Source organism: Lissotriton helveticus, chromosome 10, assembly GCF_964261635.1.
Source record: "Lissotriton helveticus chromosome 10, aLisHel1.1, whole genome shotgun sequence".
Lineage (NCBI taxonomy): Eukaryota > Metazoa > Chordata > Amphibia > Caudata > Salamandridae > Lissotriton > Lissotriton helveticus.
The window spans coordinates 1,129,875,773-1,129,895,081 of record NC_136071.1 but is presented as its reverse complement, the minus strand read 5'-3'; the positions used below and the strand labels follow the sequence as shown (position 1 = coordinate 1,129,895,081).

General features: G+C 44.5%; 1 protein-coding gene across 1 annotated transcript in view; it reads right to left on the bottom strand.

The window, feature by feature from the left end:
- The window catches only part of CMTM6 (CKLF like MARVEL transmembrane domain containing 6), a 91,255-nt gene that overhangs the window by 41,334 nt on the left and 30,612 nt on the right, over positions 1-19,309 (bottom strand). The window contains exon 2 of the mRNA XM_078663931.1: positions 1,440-1,616. Within this exon, the coding sequence (XP_078520057.1) occupies positions 1,440-1,616 (177 nt within the window). The remainder of the gene's footprint in view (positions 1-1,439; positions 1,617-19,309) is intronic.

The following is a 19,309-nucleotide window of genomic DNA, read 5'->3' as shown; positions in this document are numbered from 1 at the left end:
CCCTTCCGCCCCCCCCTCCATTTACGCCGGACATGCAAGACACCAGGCCTCGAGGAGCCTTGCTTTGTTGACAGATAGATGGTTAAAGCAGTGCTATGTAATAAACAGCACAAGCGACTGTGGGGTGACTGAAAGCGGGTCTTGTGTGAAGTAAAGCGATAACAGTGGTGACAGATGTGGAGACCGTTCAGGCGGCCATAGAATGAACAAAGCGAACTAGTGTAGCGGGCAGTGCTTGAATAAAGTGTTGAGGGCCTCAGGGTGCCAAGCCTGGGTGTTCTATGGTATTGTGATACAGATGTAATGTGGGCTCCTTAATTTGGCATCATTGGATAGTGGTCTTAGTCAAAAAAACAGCCATCAGCACAGCTGGACATTTTGAAGGACTTCAGTAGAGTCCACCACGGCAAGTCCCAAATATTTTCTACACAGTTCGTTTCTTTAGGTCTCGCAATGACACTCAGATAAGGGATAATAATAACAATGCCCATCTCAACAGATCTGTCCACTTCTTTCTCTCTCCAGCCATGCCAGCTCAGGACTACAGCAAGACACAAAGACAGGACAACCCAGTGCAGAAACCAGATCATAATCATAAGAAATACCATACAGGGACCTGCAGCCCTGTTCACAGCTACCAGCATACTGAAAACCATAAACTGTGTGCTTGTCTCTCACACTTCATCATCCACCACACTTCCACGCCCTGCGTCCCAAGAACGATAACTGCACCTCGGAGGTCATCACAAGTGACGTGGAAACACTTCCCATGTAGGATTGAATATATAAAGACAACATCCTTCCAACCACACACCGTACACGGTGTAGCGTGCTACACACGAAGGCAATCGCTTCAGCGCCCCACATAGGGTAGGAAGTACTAAATAAATGCTGCAATACATTACAATACAATGTATTATACTTATGTATCAGTAATAGTAACTATATGTTTTGCCATTCCTTGATGCATTAACTTTTGTTAAGGGTAAGGTTGATATAGTTGGCCTTATAAACTAAACAACAAAAATATTTTTTAAAGCAACCTTTCACATACTTTACATGTTTGCAGTAGTATAATTAATGGTAACACAAGACTTCTGTATAGCACAGCACCAGAACAGATCAATATGACAAAATAATTCTTCATGTGGACATAAACCCCTTGACTCCACTGGATTAAGATAAGTCCATCACCATGTCAGAACTAGAGGGAGAAAACTTAGGGAAATGTCACCACTGGGTTGGCCCATCAAAACAACTCTGACTATGAACTCTTTCCAAAGGACTGTGGTGGTGATGCTCCTTTAGACCAAGACTTCAGAGCAGTGATGATCAGATTCACCGAGTTTGTGAGTGTGGTGAACTCATCTCTAGTTGAACTGGGAAATGGCTCAGTGGATGTTTCTTTATTAAAAGATGTGTAAAATTAAGGTTCTCACCCATTGCTTTAACCTCGGCAGTGAAACCTTCTCCGCAATTTTTGTGGCATAGACGAGAATCACGACCAGGCTCAGCAGCAAAGCAGTGCAGCTCATGAACTCAAAAAAGTAGAGCGCACCACAGTTCGAGCAATGCTCCACGACCTCCTCGCAGATGAAGGCGATCAAAGACAGCACCTATGGGAGACAAGACAGGAGAGTGAGACCACTGCTTAATTTGTAAAAGAATAAGTGCTGCGGCCCGAGGTTTTGCTCAGAAACCTGTGGCTGGTGCTAATGAGTCTCGGTGTGTGAAATATCAATGCCACGTAGTGTAGTTCCACCTCATGCCTCTTCCATCCACTACCAAACACTCCATTACCCTTTGTGTCACTGTTGCAGGTTCTTTTTCTTTCCTGCTTTCTCTCTTATGCAATCTGAATATGTAATCTTCATATCTAGTTTACAATGAATGCAATTTTTTTCAGCATTGTGCTGGCAAACATTTTCGTAATATGTCAAACATATCACTATGTTTTTTTTATCTTTCTCTTCCTCGCTCTTTCCCCCTTGTGTATTTTGCTCTCTCTTGCTCTGGACAAAGTGTGATGAGACAAGCATTAGCAAAGCCAACAGGTCTCATCTATGGCTGCTACTTACCAATGTCTTTTGGCCATGTTGTACAGCAACGTGGCTGCGCAGCATGGCTAGAGCTAGAAAAACCAAGTATGACACGGCCAGCGCTGCTCACATCCTAGCGCTTTTTTTGCTTTTGTCAGGTGGGGGTGGGCAACATGGACAAAGGGAGGGTGGGTACAGGCAACACAGACAATGAGTTGGGAGAGACAACAAGACAATGGAAGGATGGTCCCAGCGGCAGCCGGCACAGGTTAGCGCAGTGGGGTGGGGAAGAGTGCGGCGGGCTGAAGTCGACAGCCAACGGAATAGGTATTATTAATTTAATTTGACCTATTCCGTCGTCTGTCGACTTCCCATCCCCTACCACTTCTCCCCGCCCGCCGCGTTTACCTGTGCCAGCCGCCGCTAGGTGTTTGTGAGAGGAAAGAACAAACATAGATTTGGGCAGGGCGTGGAAGGATGATAAACAACAAGAACAAGATGGGGTAGGAGGGGAAGAAGCAACAAGGACAACCGTTGGGGGATGGGATGGAAGAAGCAACAAGGATGGGAAGAATAAATAAAATAGTACCTATTCACAGTGAGTTGTGGACGGTCAGCGGAATGACACTAATCAAAGTAAATCAATCAGTACTTAGTCCTTGCTCCAAACAAAAGAACAGGAAGTGACATCGGCAAGCTTGGCCAAATAGGACGCAGCAAATAAGAGTGATAATTAAGTCAACAAATGGTAAGCAATAGGCAGGCTCCATGCCTCCTTATAGTAAACAATATGTTTCACAGCGACAGCACATTCCCCTTTCATCAGGGGAGACGTACAAAATAAGCACCGGTCCCAAAAATGAGAGCTGATGGACCCCACCTGCAAACATTGGCTCCAATAAAGCACTGAATGAGACACATAACCAAGTACTGTTAAATGTGCACAAACTACTGTTTTATTGCTGATAAACTAGGGTCTCCCCCATCTACACATGTGGGTATACTGCCAATTCACACCTTTCAGTGCTCTTTTTATGTTTCCATGTCATTGTGCACAAGTTTAAGCCAAGCTGCTAAAATAAGTGCAGTTCAGTGTGCATCAGCCTGAGCAGCATAATGTCAGGCATGGCTAAATTCACATCTGCAAAGTTATATTTTTAAAGTGCCAAATGAACTATGTAAAATAGAAAAACAAGAAGCATGGTATTGAACTTACAGAAAATACTAAATGTATGGTGTTTAGAAGCATTTAGTTTGAAAACCTAGGCAGGCTGGGCCCTGAACCGGGGAGACACATTGCCCTTTGCATTGCTTAATCTTTCTACTGCTGCCAACAACACACTGTATTGTATTGCATTGTATTATAGTAATTTAATTAAATTCTCTTCATTCGGAAACATGTGTGCTCAATAAAAGCTTGTATTACCCTTTCATGCTGCTTACATTCGGTTGGTTGTAAAAATTTAAATCGATCTCTAAAGAGAGAAATATATTGATATATTTAAAATGGAAACACTGAGCCCAATGTTTTCTCATTCCAACTTCTTTTTTAGCACTGAAAATATTGTAGGTAGATAGCAGAATCAAAAAATAAGATTTTCTCATTGCAGGTGGAATTTCCAAAAAGAAACCTCGTCAGGCAACGAGTTACTGTGCGCCTACAGCGTAAAGAGAAGCAAGCACTGGCAAAGGCAATAGGTCTTACTTACATTTGAAAATGAACTGCTTTAGTAATGTTGAGAAAGGCAACTGCTATGAAACAAGAGGTTCCAGTCATTTACACGACAAATACGCCTATAACAGAATCAAATACAAACCGACTAAACTTTCGATTAAATGCAGCGCTGCATTAAGTCATACGTTTATTTCCCCAGGCTCATGTCATGAATCTTTTACTTTAGTTACATCAAGCCTCCCCCTCTCCCATCCACTACAGGCTCATGTTTGCATGAGCATTTACACATATTTAAAAATGTGATGGATTTAGAATAAGTTGGCAGAAATATGTTTACTTTGGAGACATTACTATCTTTCTCTGCAAGGGGTAATTTGGAATTTTCTCATGCAGATTTGAGCTCTGATAAAAACAACCTTTTTATTTGTAACTTTTGAACATTCTCAGACCTGATCCATTCACAATGATGCGTGAAGAGGCGGGAGGGGGTCTAAGGAGAAAGGCGTCAACTAATCTGACCAGCCACAAGTAAAAAGTGTTAATAAACGAAGTCTGCATCTTGTAACCGCTTTTTGATGGTCCCAGCTATGCCGGAAGGCAAAATAACAATTATTTCCCCCTGGTTATAAGCAGAAAAGGTGCAAGTTTATCTCATTGGCTGTTTGCGAAGAAACAGCATGAGACAGAAGGCACAGCTGGGCACTATTTTCTGCACTTTTTTCAGGAGACATGGTCACGATGAGAAACTACCAGTCCGCGTTGAGAAAGCTGCTGCTTGAGTACAAATGTACTCAAGCGGCAGAAAACGACCGCCCGCACTGTGCAAGATGCCGTTTGCAATGATTGCACAGTGCGGACAAGCATCCAGCACTGTGCAATCAGTGCGAACAGCATTTTCCCTTCCGCACTACGCAGTTCGCGTAGCTTCGCGTTGCGCTACTACGCCCACGGTTAGTCACAACATCTTTCTAAACGGGCTTGGCCTTTCAGAATCTGTTAGGGGTTGAATTCTAGTTAAGCTTGAACTAGCAACCCAGATATGGAAGTTAACCAAGTAGAAGGATGCTAACAGACTTAAAAATTATACTATTGTGCTCCTTACTATAATCATATGGTTTGGGCAAAGAGGTGCCTTTCCTTGCAGCTGCTAAACTTATTTGTCGATTCTTATGTGATGTTTCACTTGCAAATGTTTGATGGTAAAGCAATGCTTGGGTTCCGTTATGAAGCCGTTGCACTGAGTTTACAGCGTTTAAGTAAACATGCTATCATGTAGGTAGGGTATCTTTCTTATGGCAGGTGTGGTGGGGGAACAACACAGTCAATGGGGATGGAAAGAAATAAGCAACATGGACAGCTGAAGGTTGGAGTGAGGGAGGCAAGGAAGTAGCAAGACAGACACGTGGGAGGGAATAAGCAACACAGATAACCGGAGGGTGGGAGGGAATAAGCAACTTGGACAAAGGGGTGGAAGGGAAAAAGCAACATAACATAAGAGTAAGGGAAAAAAAAGCAAAAGAGTACTTCCGTCACGCTGGCAGCAGCGGAAGGACCCTGATCAAGAGGAAGCAATCAGTACTTGGTCTATGCTCCACACAAAAGAGAAGGAAGTGAAGTCAGCAAGCGCTGGCCAATTGCGAGGCAGCAAATAAGAGTAACAATAAAGCCAACGAATGGTAAGCAGTAGGTGGGCTCAAAGCCCCTTGCACAACACAATATCTCTTACAAGCGAGAGCGCATGCACTATCGAGCACTAAAAACAACATTGGCCAAAGGCAAAAATATTTTTGGGGCTGAAAAAGCACAAGAAGCCCCTGGCACTGAATGAACTACTTTTTGTGTAGATGTGCTCCTTGTGAAAGGGAAGAATGCTGTCACACACATTCACTAATCACTCATAGTGAAGAGAGAAAATAGTTAAAGTGGGTTGACCTATTGCCAAATGCTGGAGTGGGCAGAAGAGAAATGTGAAATACACAACAACGGTGATGAGAGGGCTGACTGAATACCCCTGTAAGTATATTACAGGTATAATTTTAGTAAAAATGAAAAGGACTTGATTAACACCAGACCTAAAAGGTAGTTCTCTATTAATAATATTTTAGTGACTGTGAAATATTATTCTGTGATTAGCATATTAATTTCGTATGGTGTGGAAATTCCCACACAATTAATAATTTTAAACACTAGATATGTGTAATATGAAAACCAAATAATAAGATATTGTGAGCCGATGTTATGAGCAGACAATGACAATAGCTACATACACAGGACAGTACTGCTGCTCTCATGTCAAGCGAGAGCGTGTGTAACATCTATATGGTTGCTCCTTTCTACATTCCTCCATGATATATATTTTTTCTGACAGCATAGCTTATCTTGGTTTCCCAAAATAGGTTTTCTGTTGAAATAAAGTGCAAATGCGATGCTTCTTTAATTGAGAAGGTATATTTTTATCCCCAAAAACTTCGACAACAAGGCTGCATTAGCTGAACTTTCCCCTCCAATGATCAAAACAAACTTACATAGATGCTGAGATTTGGTCTAGTTGCATAGACGCTTACCCCCCATCCTGGAGACCCCAGCTGGGTTCTAATCCCTGTTAAAGTACTTTACCAACAAATCTTGTGCTTCTGGGATATCACAACCCAATCCACCCGTGTCTCAGATCATGCATGTGTACATGATTTATGATACAAAATCTAACTGCAGTCTGCTCTTGCCCTCAGCACCTTCCAGCCCACCCTGCTCAGCATGCCTTGTTTCAGCACCACCATTACAACACGTCATTCTGAGATGCTCCTGCTGCAATAAAAGTGTTCACTACAACGCAATCTGAAGCACCCTGAGCACAAGATCATGCTGTAGCAAATGTCTGAAATAGAAAAAATGGAATACATACAGGTAGTATTAGGTTTACGAAAGAACTGAAGGAATGTAGGATGATCTATTGATGCTAAAAATGAATTTCTAATCAGGTAGATTTTCAAACAAACACCAGGATTTTTTTGTGCACTGGGGATTTGTAAACACCAGAGAAACCAAGCAAAGAGCCAGCTCTCTGGTCTCCAGGAATTCCACTCTTCATAAATGCATGCTTCTAGAGAGTTGCCTTGGTTCCGGGCAAGTTAATTGTGGGAGAAATTGCAGGGTTATTTAGTATTTGAAGACTCCTTTTACTTTGAAGCAGACGTGGCACAATCACGGTTCCGTCCTTTCCTTGGCACGCGAATAATGTTGAAATGAGTGCCATGATGAGCAGCGTGGAAGTATAGACTTGCACCCCATGTCCGAATCATGGGTTTAGATGGTACCAGGCAAGGTTTGGTGCAACCGTCCGGTCTTGCTTCTGGTAGGAAGACGTTTAGAAGACGGAAGGTGTCCAAGCAAGCTTTCTGCAGGGTTTGGCAAGATTTCAGGTTGTTCAACTTACTTCACTTTTCAAGCGCCACCCTGGTCCTGTAGACCGAGCCACCACCTCTGGAGAGAAGCACATAGTCCCAAGCCTTCTTGCTAGAGTAAATGTCATGTCATGGTACTTATAGAGCGCACTGTCACCAGACGGTCACCTTGCGGTGTCGCCTATTCGGCTTCCTGGCGCCGATACTCATACCGCTGTGGAACCCCTCCTGGCTTTCCCTGTGAAGTGTCCACTCCTGGGCACCCCCAGGGTGAAGCCAGGCATCCTTAGCGCTGTTGGGGCCGGTGTGGAGGCTAAGCAAGGTATTGCCCAGAGTTGCAGCATGGGGCCCGTGATTAGAATAGGCACCGAGGCGAGAATTAACAGGTCCGAGGAAATTGAGCCCGAGACCACGCCGAGGCGGGAATCGAACCCTGGTCCCTGGCCAGAACTCTGCATCAGGGTCTGCCGCTCTAACCATTGAGCCACACTCCTCCACTCCAGAGTATCTGAGCAGAGAAGCTCTTGGTAGGTACCCTGTCGATGCATCCATCCTTGATTAAAGACCCTTGTATACGGGCAAGGCGATTTCTGAGGATATGCCCCTTACCTGCTGCAAGTTCTGGTCCAAGACGAAAGGCTGCCAAAGCCCTGGACTGCACTGAGTGATTGTCTGACCCATTTAGCTACTTCTCAAGCAACAGAGTGCCGCGGATTTATGAGGGCCACTGAGGCTGGCCAGAAGCAAAAGCATAATCAAAGAAAGAGTAAAAGGAAAACTTAAGAGGTGCAGAAAAAAACTGGCCGAGAAGAACTACAATGTAAGACAGTTGGGAGCTTCAAAGGGACCTTGGGAAAGAGTTAGACATATGTCAGAGCACCAAAGACAGGCCCATGACTGTGCAAGAGGCTCGATGGTCTTTTGAAGGTCTGTAGCGGTTTCGCTAAAGTACTGTGACGATGGGACCACACTTATTCTGCGTTTAGAAGGGAAATATACCATAAAAGTAGTGATGTTAATGGCAGGGTAATATGGTAGTCTGATTTCAAGGACAACAACAGTGTTAGTACCCTGTTCACCTTTTTAGGTCGAGCCCACTCACCGCCCATATTTGTCCTTGGCTTGTGTCATTGTCCTTCGTAAATGCTGGCTTCTGATTCAGTAATAGGCTTGTTAGTACTTCCTTAGTACCACCTTTGTAACTTCCCATGAGGACTGTCCCTTTTACTTCTGTTGTTACACAGTACATCTTCTTTAGCTGTAAGCACTATTTTCTTTAATGCGTTTCACCTACTGCAGTCAGAACATGCTTTCCTGCAACATTCAGCGTGTCATGCGCACTTTCACTTTCCAAGCAGCCCACGATGGCCGCCTCTTTGGGGGTGGGGGCTGCTGCTGCAGAAGCACTGGCGTAACGAAACGCGAGGGGGCCTCCCTGCACGGTACTTCGGGGGACCCCCTCCGGGCTCAATCAGGAGCTCTCCCGGACAGAGTTCAGTGCCGAAGGGGAGCCTTGGACCTAGGGGCCCCCTGCACCGTGTGGGCTGCAGGGGCCTGTGTTACGCCCCTGTGCAGAAGGAGAAGATTCTCAATATCAGTTTCTGCAGCTGGGAGGCCAATACACAAGGCGACGGGAGGGGGTAGGGGTGGGGAGCGGAAGCAGAGGGGTGGGTGAGGGGAATCAGTGATGCATGAAAGAGCTGCCTGAGCCCTTAGACTTTCCGTACCAATAACGTCACTGACGAGCTGGTCTTTCGCAGTGGTCGGCCATTATGACAAACGTGCGTCAATAATGAGCTGTGAGATAATTTGCACTGGTCATGCTTTTTTGGGCCAATTATGGAAAAAAAGTCTGTTGCAGTAAGGCATCTGGACTATTAAGTACAGCCTATGCCTTCATAGTTCAGCATCAATGAGGACAAAAAAGAACTGCAATATGCCCAGCAGTAGAGCCGGTGCCGGTCAGAAAATGATCAGGTATTACCCAAACAGTGACTTCGATCCTGCATCATTGTTTAGTTGGATGCACTGCATTCATGAATAGCCTTGTGCATCTCAGAAGGCAAAGGTTTTACTACGTGTGGTGGCATAGAGCTGGTGACTAATGCATGCCTTGCCTACAAATGCGACCAATGAAAGCGATGGACAACGGACACAGTCACTTGGAGAGTCTGAAGATCCAGCAGAAGTGTCAAAAGAAAAACTATCTCTCTGATGGTGTTGAAAGGATCATCCATAAAGAAGTCATTTGTGGCATAAAAAATATGAATGGAACTTGGAGCAAGGCAGATAGAGAAACAGGTCTCTATTAATGTGCCACAGTTGGGAATATTGATGGTAGCTGACAGTCATTACATTCAAAAGAAGGAAGAAACTAGAAAACAAATGTTGATGGAGAGAGGCAGCCCGTGGGCAACAGAAGACCTTCCTTTGCTGAATGTATGACGTGGCAGAAGAAAGAGCTTGCAGATCAAATAATTCCCCAGAGAGAACATCTGTGAAGGATTGGGAACTCCAGATGTGGATCTCTTTGCAATCAAGAAAAGCCACAGCGAGGAATACTGGAGAATCCTGTACTGAGAGGCTGATATGGACTGACCACCTTTACTCTTCACCGACATCTCAGCTTCAGAGCGCATCCACAGAGCACTGCATGTAGCAGTGATCCTAGCAGCACCAGCCAGGAGCCAGTGGATGGACACACGATTACATAGAAAGCCTTAAAAACATGGAAAGTCCTTGGGACCTCCTCGACAGCACCACCCCTGACATCACTTTCCTCACCGAAACCTGGACGAATGCCGCCTCGGGACCCAACATCCCGATCGCCATCCCAGAAAACTATAAGGTCACCTGGAAGGACCACACCAACGGCACTGGGGGAGGAATCGCCATCGCTCACAAGGCCAACCTCTGTCTGAGCACCTACACAGACGGGCCCACAGACCTGATGGAAGACCTCCACTTCAAGATACAGACAAACCCGTCCACTACCCTCCGAGGTACCCTCATTTACAGAACCCCTGGACCATGCACACCTTTCTCCGACTCCATCACCAACTTCATCTCCCCACAAGCAACCACCTCCACCAATTCCACCTTGCTGGGAGACCTCAACTCAACAGCTTAGACCCCAACTCCACATCCCTCCTGGACAACCTCCAAAACATCAGACTCAAACAGATCGTACCAGAACTTACGCACTCAGCGGGACAGACCCTAAACCCCATCTTCACAGCAGGAAACTCCATCACCTTCGCACACCTCCGAACTCCCATGGACGTACCACCGCTGCGTCCACTTCACTTTCAGAACTAACATTTCCTGCAGACCCCCACACCAGCTCCAGCTCAGGAATTGGAACATGATCTCCAAGGACCAGCTCGCTGCCTCCCTCAGCAGCTCTGCTCCCACCGCCTCAGACGACGACCCTACCACCGCCGCCCGCACCCTACACAACTGGATCACCGACTGCGCCAACACCATCACCCCCTCAAGATCCAACCCACACGCCAAGAAAGCCAGATGGTTCTCCACCGAACTCCAAGAATCTAAACAAACCTGCAGATGCCTCAAAAAGCTATGGAGGAACTCCAAAACCCTAGCGGACCGCGACAATTTCAGAGCAGACATCACAGCCCACCACAAACTCATCAGATACTCAAGGAAGAAAGCTCTCCAGGACAGAATCTCCTCTCACGTACACAACAAGAAGGAACTGTCGTGCATCATCAAAGAGTTAACCCAACCCAACAGTGAGACTACCGATATTACACCCTCCTAGGACCTCTGTGACAGATTCAGCCCACACAATCAAGACAATCCATGACAACTTCAATGACAACAACCCTCATGAGGAACTCGCATCCACTGCTCCCCACACCACGCAGCCAACACTGGACCACTGGACTACCCTCAGCATCGAAGACACCCTAAAGAAAATGAAGGCAACCCACTCTGGGGCCCCCACGGACCCCTGTCCCCATCACATCTACCACAGAGCCGCAGATATCATCGCCCCATGCTTCAACATATCATCAACCGCTCCTTCAAAACTGCATCCTTCCCCGACGTCTGGAAACACGCCAAGAACCCTTGGCGGACCTCACCGACCTCAAGAACTTCAGACCTATCTCCCTACCCCCATATCCGGCTAAAGTCATGGAAAAAGTAGTCAACTCGCCGCCTTCATAGAAGGAAACAACATCCTTGACCCCTTCTAATCACGATTCAGGAACAACCACAGCTCCGAAACCGCCCTCCTGGCCACGACATACGACATCCGCTCCCTCCTCAACAGGGGAGCGACTGTGGCCCTCATCTTCCTGGACCTCTCCGCCACCTTCAACACGTTCTCACACCACACCCTAGCCCTTAGACTCCACGACGCTGGAATCCCGAACAAGGCCCTCTACTAGATCCGCTCTTTCCTCTCCGGCAGAACGCAGAGGGTCAGACTCCCTTCTTTCCTCTCGGAAGCCACAACTACCACCTGCGGAGTACCCCAATGATCCTCCATCAGCCCCACCCTGTTCAACGTCTACATGGCACCACTCGGTTAGGGACATGGATGAAGGTGAGAGTTGCTGCAAGAGATGGAGTAGGGATGGGAATTGGAAGACATTGATGAGCGAAAATAAGAGGTGGAGAAGGTAAGAAGGGAATAATAATAGAAGTGAAAGAAAGAGAGGGGACTGCAGAAGCGAGTGAGCTCCTGTAACACCTGGAGAGGGGTTGGAGAAGAGACAGACAAGGAAGGTGGTGATAATCTGAAAGAAATTGACACGTAGAGAACTATGTGGAGGGGAAAGAAATTAGAGGAAATATTAAATTTGGAGGTGAGACAATTAAAGCGGTTAGAGAAGAAGGTGTGGTGGAATCAGGTAAAAATGGAAGGAGGCCGAGGGAGACTGGAAGGTGAGGGAGTCGCAGGTGAGGGACATGGGAGAAAGAAGTAAGGTGGGGTCTGGAAGGTTTGGTGAGGAGGAGTAGGATACAGATGTAATTGAGAGAGATAATGGTAAGAAAAAGAATGTAAGGAGATGAGGATGCGTTTTTAAAAGAATTGATTAATCTTGAACAGCTTATAACTGTGCAAAGCCAGACCCTTTGACAAGTGCAGCCATTAATGCCCATCTGACCCTATGCTTTGGCCGCATATATTCTAGCTCTCATTAACTGCCTGCATCAGTGTAAAGTATGTGCTTGAAGGCCCCCTACTCCTGAATAGTAAGGCTGGCTCCAGCTCTTTCTCCCTTACTGCCATGCCACCTAGGTGTACGTCAGCAGGCCGCAGAGGCACAGGCGTCCAGTGCAGCTAGTCTGTTGGCATGCTAGGCCCACATTTGGGCTATACCAACTGATGTCTCCCTGAAGAGGGTAGGCGGAGCCCTTCCCCCAATAGACTGCAAATCGAGTCACTGCCCCGCTTCCTCTCTGCAGCATTCTCGCAAAGGTAGACATTCCACGAGACTCGACGACTGCCCTCCGCTTCTTAATCTAGTAGTCAGAGCCAGGTCCTGAACTCGTCAACACCTTTGAATTCAACTGTTACAACTAAACGAACCAACCATATATAAAGATTATTCTAAAAGTGGAAAAAACTGTCTGAGACATTTGGACACTTCGAAAACCTGGAGACAGTAGGCACCCGAATGCTACAAGGCAACCTGAAACTGAAGCCCGCAAGAAATGAGACTGTTGTTTGTGGGCTATTGAAAACCTATGACCCCCGTCATGTTCTAAACTAAGGAAATTAGATCTCACCCAACATACTGACCGACATAAGGAACTGGGCAGGGATTATGGTCTGTCAATTTGACTCCAAAGTCAGGTCAACGGTGACAAAAAGTGACCGCAACACATGGAGAAGATGGGACATATTTTTCCTTACTTTGGTTGCCTCTCCTTCCCTTCTTTCTCCTACTCCCTTTACCCCCTTCTTCTCTATCCTTACACTAAGAAATCCTTTGAAGTTTGCTCTAGAGTGTAGGGAGAGCAGGTCCATGCCCTCTCTACTAACTTGATTCATGATAGGAGAGGAGGTGGGAGAACAGACAGACAAGCAAGGTTGGTTGGTACACCCTAGAGTGATCCCGGTCACATTCATCTCGCTACAAATGCAACTCCCCAAACAAGGGTTGCAAAGTTTCCTTGTATTGAATGCACCACATTCTGGCCTACATAAGTGATTGTTGTGAGACAGAGGATCTGTGGTGGAAGACAATACATTGCCTACTGCTACATCACGCCCCCAACACGACTCAAAATCCAGTGAATTTGCAAAGCGTTCACCACCTAAACGAAGCATCTGTATTATTCTACTCACACCTTTCTCTAAACTGAAAGACCAGGGTAGGCAACTACTGGCACCATCACATGCACCAAACAGCTCCCAGTCGTCTCCTTGGCTAAGCACGTGCCACCTCACCAGACCGTCCAGCAGAAGCAATACTCTCACTTCACCCCAAACGATTGATACACAGTAGGCAACTCCTGGCACCATTGGGTGCAGAGAGGAGATTCTGTGCTCGTCAAACACACCTGGTTAAGGGCATTCCAGGCTGCAGCCCAGCACTGCAGTGCAGTTTTCACAAGCTGTCCCCTGGAGTGCAACATGCGAAACAAGAAAAGGTAGAATGGAGTTCAAATCCAAGAATTACGAATCTACACGATGGGCTTCTCTGAAGTGTGCAGCCTCGCCTGAAAATTGACTGTCTGTTAAGTTGGGGGAGTTAGTGAGACCAACATTAAAGAGGTCTGCATCCCTTACAGTTTACTTTGTCCTTTTGCTATAAAGCCTTCGCCTTTTAATGCCAGGTCTGGTGGCTTAGTGGACTAATGCGTCCAGTGTAGCAACCTGTGTTTAACCGCATGGTAACAGGTTCAAATCCCGGCAAGTCCCACTCAACCTTTCATCCTTCTGAGGTCGACAAGATGAGTACCATTGAGTTCGGTAACAATACACATCTATTATTCAGCACCAAGAGGCCATTCTGGGTGAACGTGCACTTTACAAATACAGATTATGTTATGTGTACAGCGTCAGACTGACAGAACGTGATAAGTGTATAATGTACCGAACACTGGACTACTTTAGCTCCTGAAAGCACCTAACACAAAGCATTGTGGCATTAAACAGGATACAGAAGGAGCTCTAGGCCTAGTAGCAGAAATGCACAATATGTAAACAGGAAACCAGGCCACAAAGCCAGCTTCCTCACTTAACCAAACAGTGCTCTCCAAGGGTAATCACTGGTCTTCACAGGGCCTTATTTTCCTTGATCGTATAATCAGAGCATTTTCAGATGTGAACTATGCAAAGCCCTCACTCACATAAGGTTTGAAAGACTGCTGCTCCTTGTATAACATCATCATTGGCAACATATATAGTAGGAATGTCTTAGTAGTAAAATGCTTTATTGTATTAATCATTTGATTACAAATGTGAGCATTTAGGAGATGAAATGATTTCAATAAAAACTTCCTATAAAAGGGCATACACATTTCATAAAACTGTATTTACAAGAATATAGCACATTACACTCCATGCGTTTACAACGCATGCGATTACAACACAGTTGTTACAATGACTGGGTTGTTACATCGCAGTACGTTACAACGCAAGTCGTTACATTGACTTGCTGTAGGGCACGCGCTGGACTTAGGAATAGTATCATTTACTAATCTAACTCCAGTGTGCGCAACAGTGGGGATGGTGTTGGAATAGTAAATTATACTATTCCTTAGGTTGGTGTGCCCCTTACAGCAAGTCGATGTAACGGCTTGCGTTGTAATGTACTGCGATGTAACAAACGCCATCGCTGTAACGACCGCGATGTAATGGCTGTTTCCCATTTACACACACACATATATCTAAATATATAATAATGCTTTATAGGCATGCTCTAAAAACAGTACCTTCCTGATTATTGCACTGTCCTCTTTGAGACTGAAACAGTATCATACGGCCTCTGCAGTTGTTTTTATTTTAGCATTATTAAACAAGGGGCGTAAATAACGTTCTCCGTATGGGCAGCTGCTTAGGGCAGATGCACATTAAATGATCAAGAGTTTTCTTACAAGTTCCACAAAGCCGACATGCTAGTATATCTTTAAGTGCCTGGTTCCATTTCCCTTTAAACTCCCCAATCTGTATGTACACTTGCCTAAACCTTAAATATTTCCATTTTATGTAACTAGGTAGATTCCATCCTGAATACTTTTAAGCCTGTATGGTATTTGTATCGATTACTAAATCCACATGTTTATATTTTGCAGATTGTAGCAGATCTGAATTCCACTGCACTGTTGTTAGCGTATTACATGTTAGATTTTCCCGCACGGCTCCGGTCATTCGCCTCATCTCCTGTATGTCAGGCAGATCATAAGATCCTACTTCCATCATTATACTATATAGTTCTAAATCTCTGACTTTGACACTCCTGAGCGCTTTAAATATTAGGCGTTTCAATGTGCATGGATCAGCCTTGGCACAATCAATAATGTAGTTCACACAACTTCGCTTACAGTAGGAATGAATAACTGGTGCCTCTTCGTTCACTCCTGAGTCCTGACAACTTCATATGGCCCCCAGGGTGGGGTCTTGAATGTTTCTAAGTTAACACCAGAAAGTTTTTTTAACCATCATAAAAGCAACGATACAATCAAATATACTCAACTCAAACATGCATAGTAATATAAATTTTTTTATCGATTCGTTTTAAAATGTTATCCTATTTTGACAGGTTATTTGTGGTGTGATTTCAATGCCAAATCCTTCAGTGACTCAGCTGCTGCTGTGGCTCCCAGGGCCATAGCAGACCCAAGGCTCAGCTCTCTCTCTGAATCTGTTCCCAGCCCACCTCTATTAGAAGAGAGCTAAAGGCTGGCACCATCAATGGCACTATTCGGAATGTGAGCGAGATCACAGTGCTGTAGAGGGGTGGAGCGATGGGGGGAGGTAGCCGCAAATAATTTTTTTAGCAAACTTCTTGCAATTCAGAGGAATATTTTCACTCCTATCAGGGGCTTGTGAAGTGTTCAGCATCTGGGTTTTCATGTTAAAATTAGGACTTTATAACCACTTCAAATTTTTTTCTGACAAAATACCCAAATCCATTTAGTCGGAAAATCATGACGAAAATTGTTTTATGTTATAGGGCGAGAAAACAGCACATCCACTTTTAGTACCAACTACCACGTTATATAAAACAGGGGCAATCTACAGTAAAGAACAGTGGTTGGGCGTAAATTAGGAAAGGCATGAAACTCTCTGGAGTACAGGTGTGCCAATAATAGGGTTATTCAGAGGCCTACATTCATGTAAAAGTGTACACACCACTAATTGAGACCCAAAGGTAACCCAGATCTAGGCTGCATCGATCCTGCACTACTCAAGTTTTCAGAACTGACATTAGTCACCCTTTAGATGGGGTCGAGCTAATGTGTCCCCTCCGGTGCAGGTTAGGCACTACATGTTCTTAAACAAACAATATCCCATACAATCAGGCTGTGACAGCATATAAGCCTATCAGGGCTGTGTGCAGCATTCAGCCAGAAAAAGGCACAATATAGATCTCGTAGTGTGATAACTAGAAAAACATCTCAAAATGTAACTGTTCATCGCGAGTTTTGGATATTAACACAAGTTTGAGAAAAAAACTGAGAAATCCACTAAGAAGATCTAATCTCCTGTGATAGACAAGTCCACACGCACCCCGTGGCTGAAACATGTGAAGAAGCAGTGTGAGTTGCTGAAAATGGGGGAACTATGGAACACCCAAGCAGAAGCTGCTTAAGGTGCTACTCAGAAATGGAAAAAAGCATACTGGGATAATATTATGCTACAGATCTGGTCTGACCATAATGATTGGAGTCCAACAGGGTAATTATTGATCTATAAATGCTCACCCAACTTTGAACCATATATGGATAGAACCTATTTCCCTGAAACAAAACGTTTGTATGTGCAGTTTAGAAGTGCCACTTTACCCCGAAGATTGTTCACATCCAAATGGGATAAATCAGGCTGTTCCCCGCTGCGTCGCCCTTACAGCCCCACAGGCCAAAGAAACAGAAGATCACTTTTTCTTATTCTGCCCAAGACCCATACTGACGCCTAAGAAATGGATAATTACAGTATGCAAGCTAGACGGTGTAAAGCACTATTGGGGGCCATTACGAATTCTGAAAAGGGATATGAAGGAAACAACAGTTTTTTCTGTAGCAGGTTACTTGCATTGGGCCTGGAACACCAGATCGAAAGGGCTGCCCGCAGGGAATCTCTAACTTTCATGACCAGAGAAGGTGTAAACTCTAAAACTGCCCACAACATCATATCTGGGTACTAGAGGGCTACAGTGAAAGATTGTGGAGCATGTTAGGCCTGATATTATAGAATAATTGCCATCAGGAGACAAAACTCCAATAAGTGTCCACTGCTGGTATACTTAGGTCTTTAAATTTGGGGGATATTGGGTGTTACTTGACAATTGCAGGTTAGCCTGAAGCAGTGTATGTACTTTAATGGCCATTCTGGATTTAATTCTTGATATGTATTGTACATTTGGATGTACTGTCTGTATTTTTATTTGGTTTTAACTAATAGCTCAAGACTAAAGTGACACTGGTATGACTTCAGGGCCCGAAAAACTTCTGCTGGCCTGGATTCTCCAGACAGCAGGATGGACTGTTTTAGCTCATCCTACGTTTTTTGAGGTTTCTGCTGCTAATGGTTTTACCTGTCCAAGCAAGATAATGTTATGCTTAGGTTGTCACTTGTTGTCTATTTCTGTGTCATTGTCTTTTGTATATATTAATACGTGTAATTGTAATATGAATTTTATTTGCATATTGCACTTTTATGGTCATTTGACTGAAATAAAGTTTATTATTATTAAAACTGAGAAATGCACAGAAAAATGCCACGTTTAGTCAAGATAGGGTTACTGTAAAAGAAAACCCTGAACAACTACTGTTAGGAATTTATACTTAGCTGAGTATACCATAATTCGTGCCTCTGCCATACAAACCATACCCGCGCCTCAAATTCAGTTTTTTTTAAACATACATTAATGTCTTATGAGAAAAAAACCTAAGACTTACTATTAACAAAGTTGAATTTTTCAGTCAATTTTGGGGGATTTATTGTGTTATTCTCAAGCGTGTGAGGTTAAAAGTGGTCATGTCCTCGCATGTGCGGTAGAGGACAGGACTGCTCATGTGCGCACTTATTTTTGGTCATAGGTCAGAAATTGGGATATTTTGGTTATTATAACAAGGACGTGCTGGCATCAGGTAAGTGTTCATGTATCGTTTTTCAGCTTGAACTACTGTAGTTCTTTAATCGTGGCTAAGTTCTCTGGCTATCTCTGTACTATCATGGACCAGCATAGGTCTAATTGGCAGTAATGAGATGTCTCCTCATCTTCAAGGAGCCCCTCACCTGCAAGGAAAAGGAATAGGGGTAACTCTTATGGATAAGGTAGAGTCAAAAGATTTTTTTTTAAAGTTTTTATTGGTATTTACAAGTTACATATTGTAAAAGACAAACGGATAACACATAGCTAATGGAGACATTGTAATTATTGGCTAAAGAGGATTAAGCACAAAATAGCCCCACAAATGAATCTAAAGTATGTGACAAGATTCTTCTAGAGACACTGGAGAAGAAGGTGAAGCATTTCCTAAGCATAAAAGAGGAAAGAATTTAGGAAGGAGTTATACTCTCCCATATTAGACCCAACATTGGTTTTGATCCTGAGGGACAAGAAGTCTCCATCACAGAGCACTGATGAGCAGGAACAAGATCCACTGTGAATGCCCTTGTTGGACAAAAGACGGAATATGTGGGAGGCGGACAAACTGACTTTTGGGGGGGTGGTCTAGAGTTGTGCCATGCTTTAAGACATGTTATGCTTAGTATGAAATAACAAGGGTGTTGTATCAACTTGCTTAATAGGTTTTTTATCTAAAAGACAAAAGGGAAAGCTTTTGTATTTCTCATTACCGCAGATTCGTAGGAGTAAAAAGGACTTAGAGGTAACGACCAGATTACTTACCACTAATACTCATTACTCCTAGTCCTCCCGGGACTCATTGAGTACGCCCACTCAGTGTTTGGCCTTTAACCTGGATGCTTGGTATTTACAGGTTCATGAAAGGGGGTGGTGATGGACAGAGTATCTGAATTA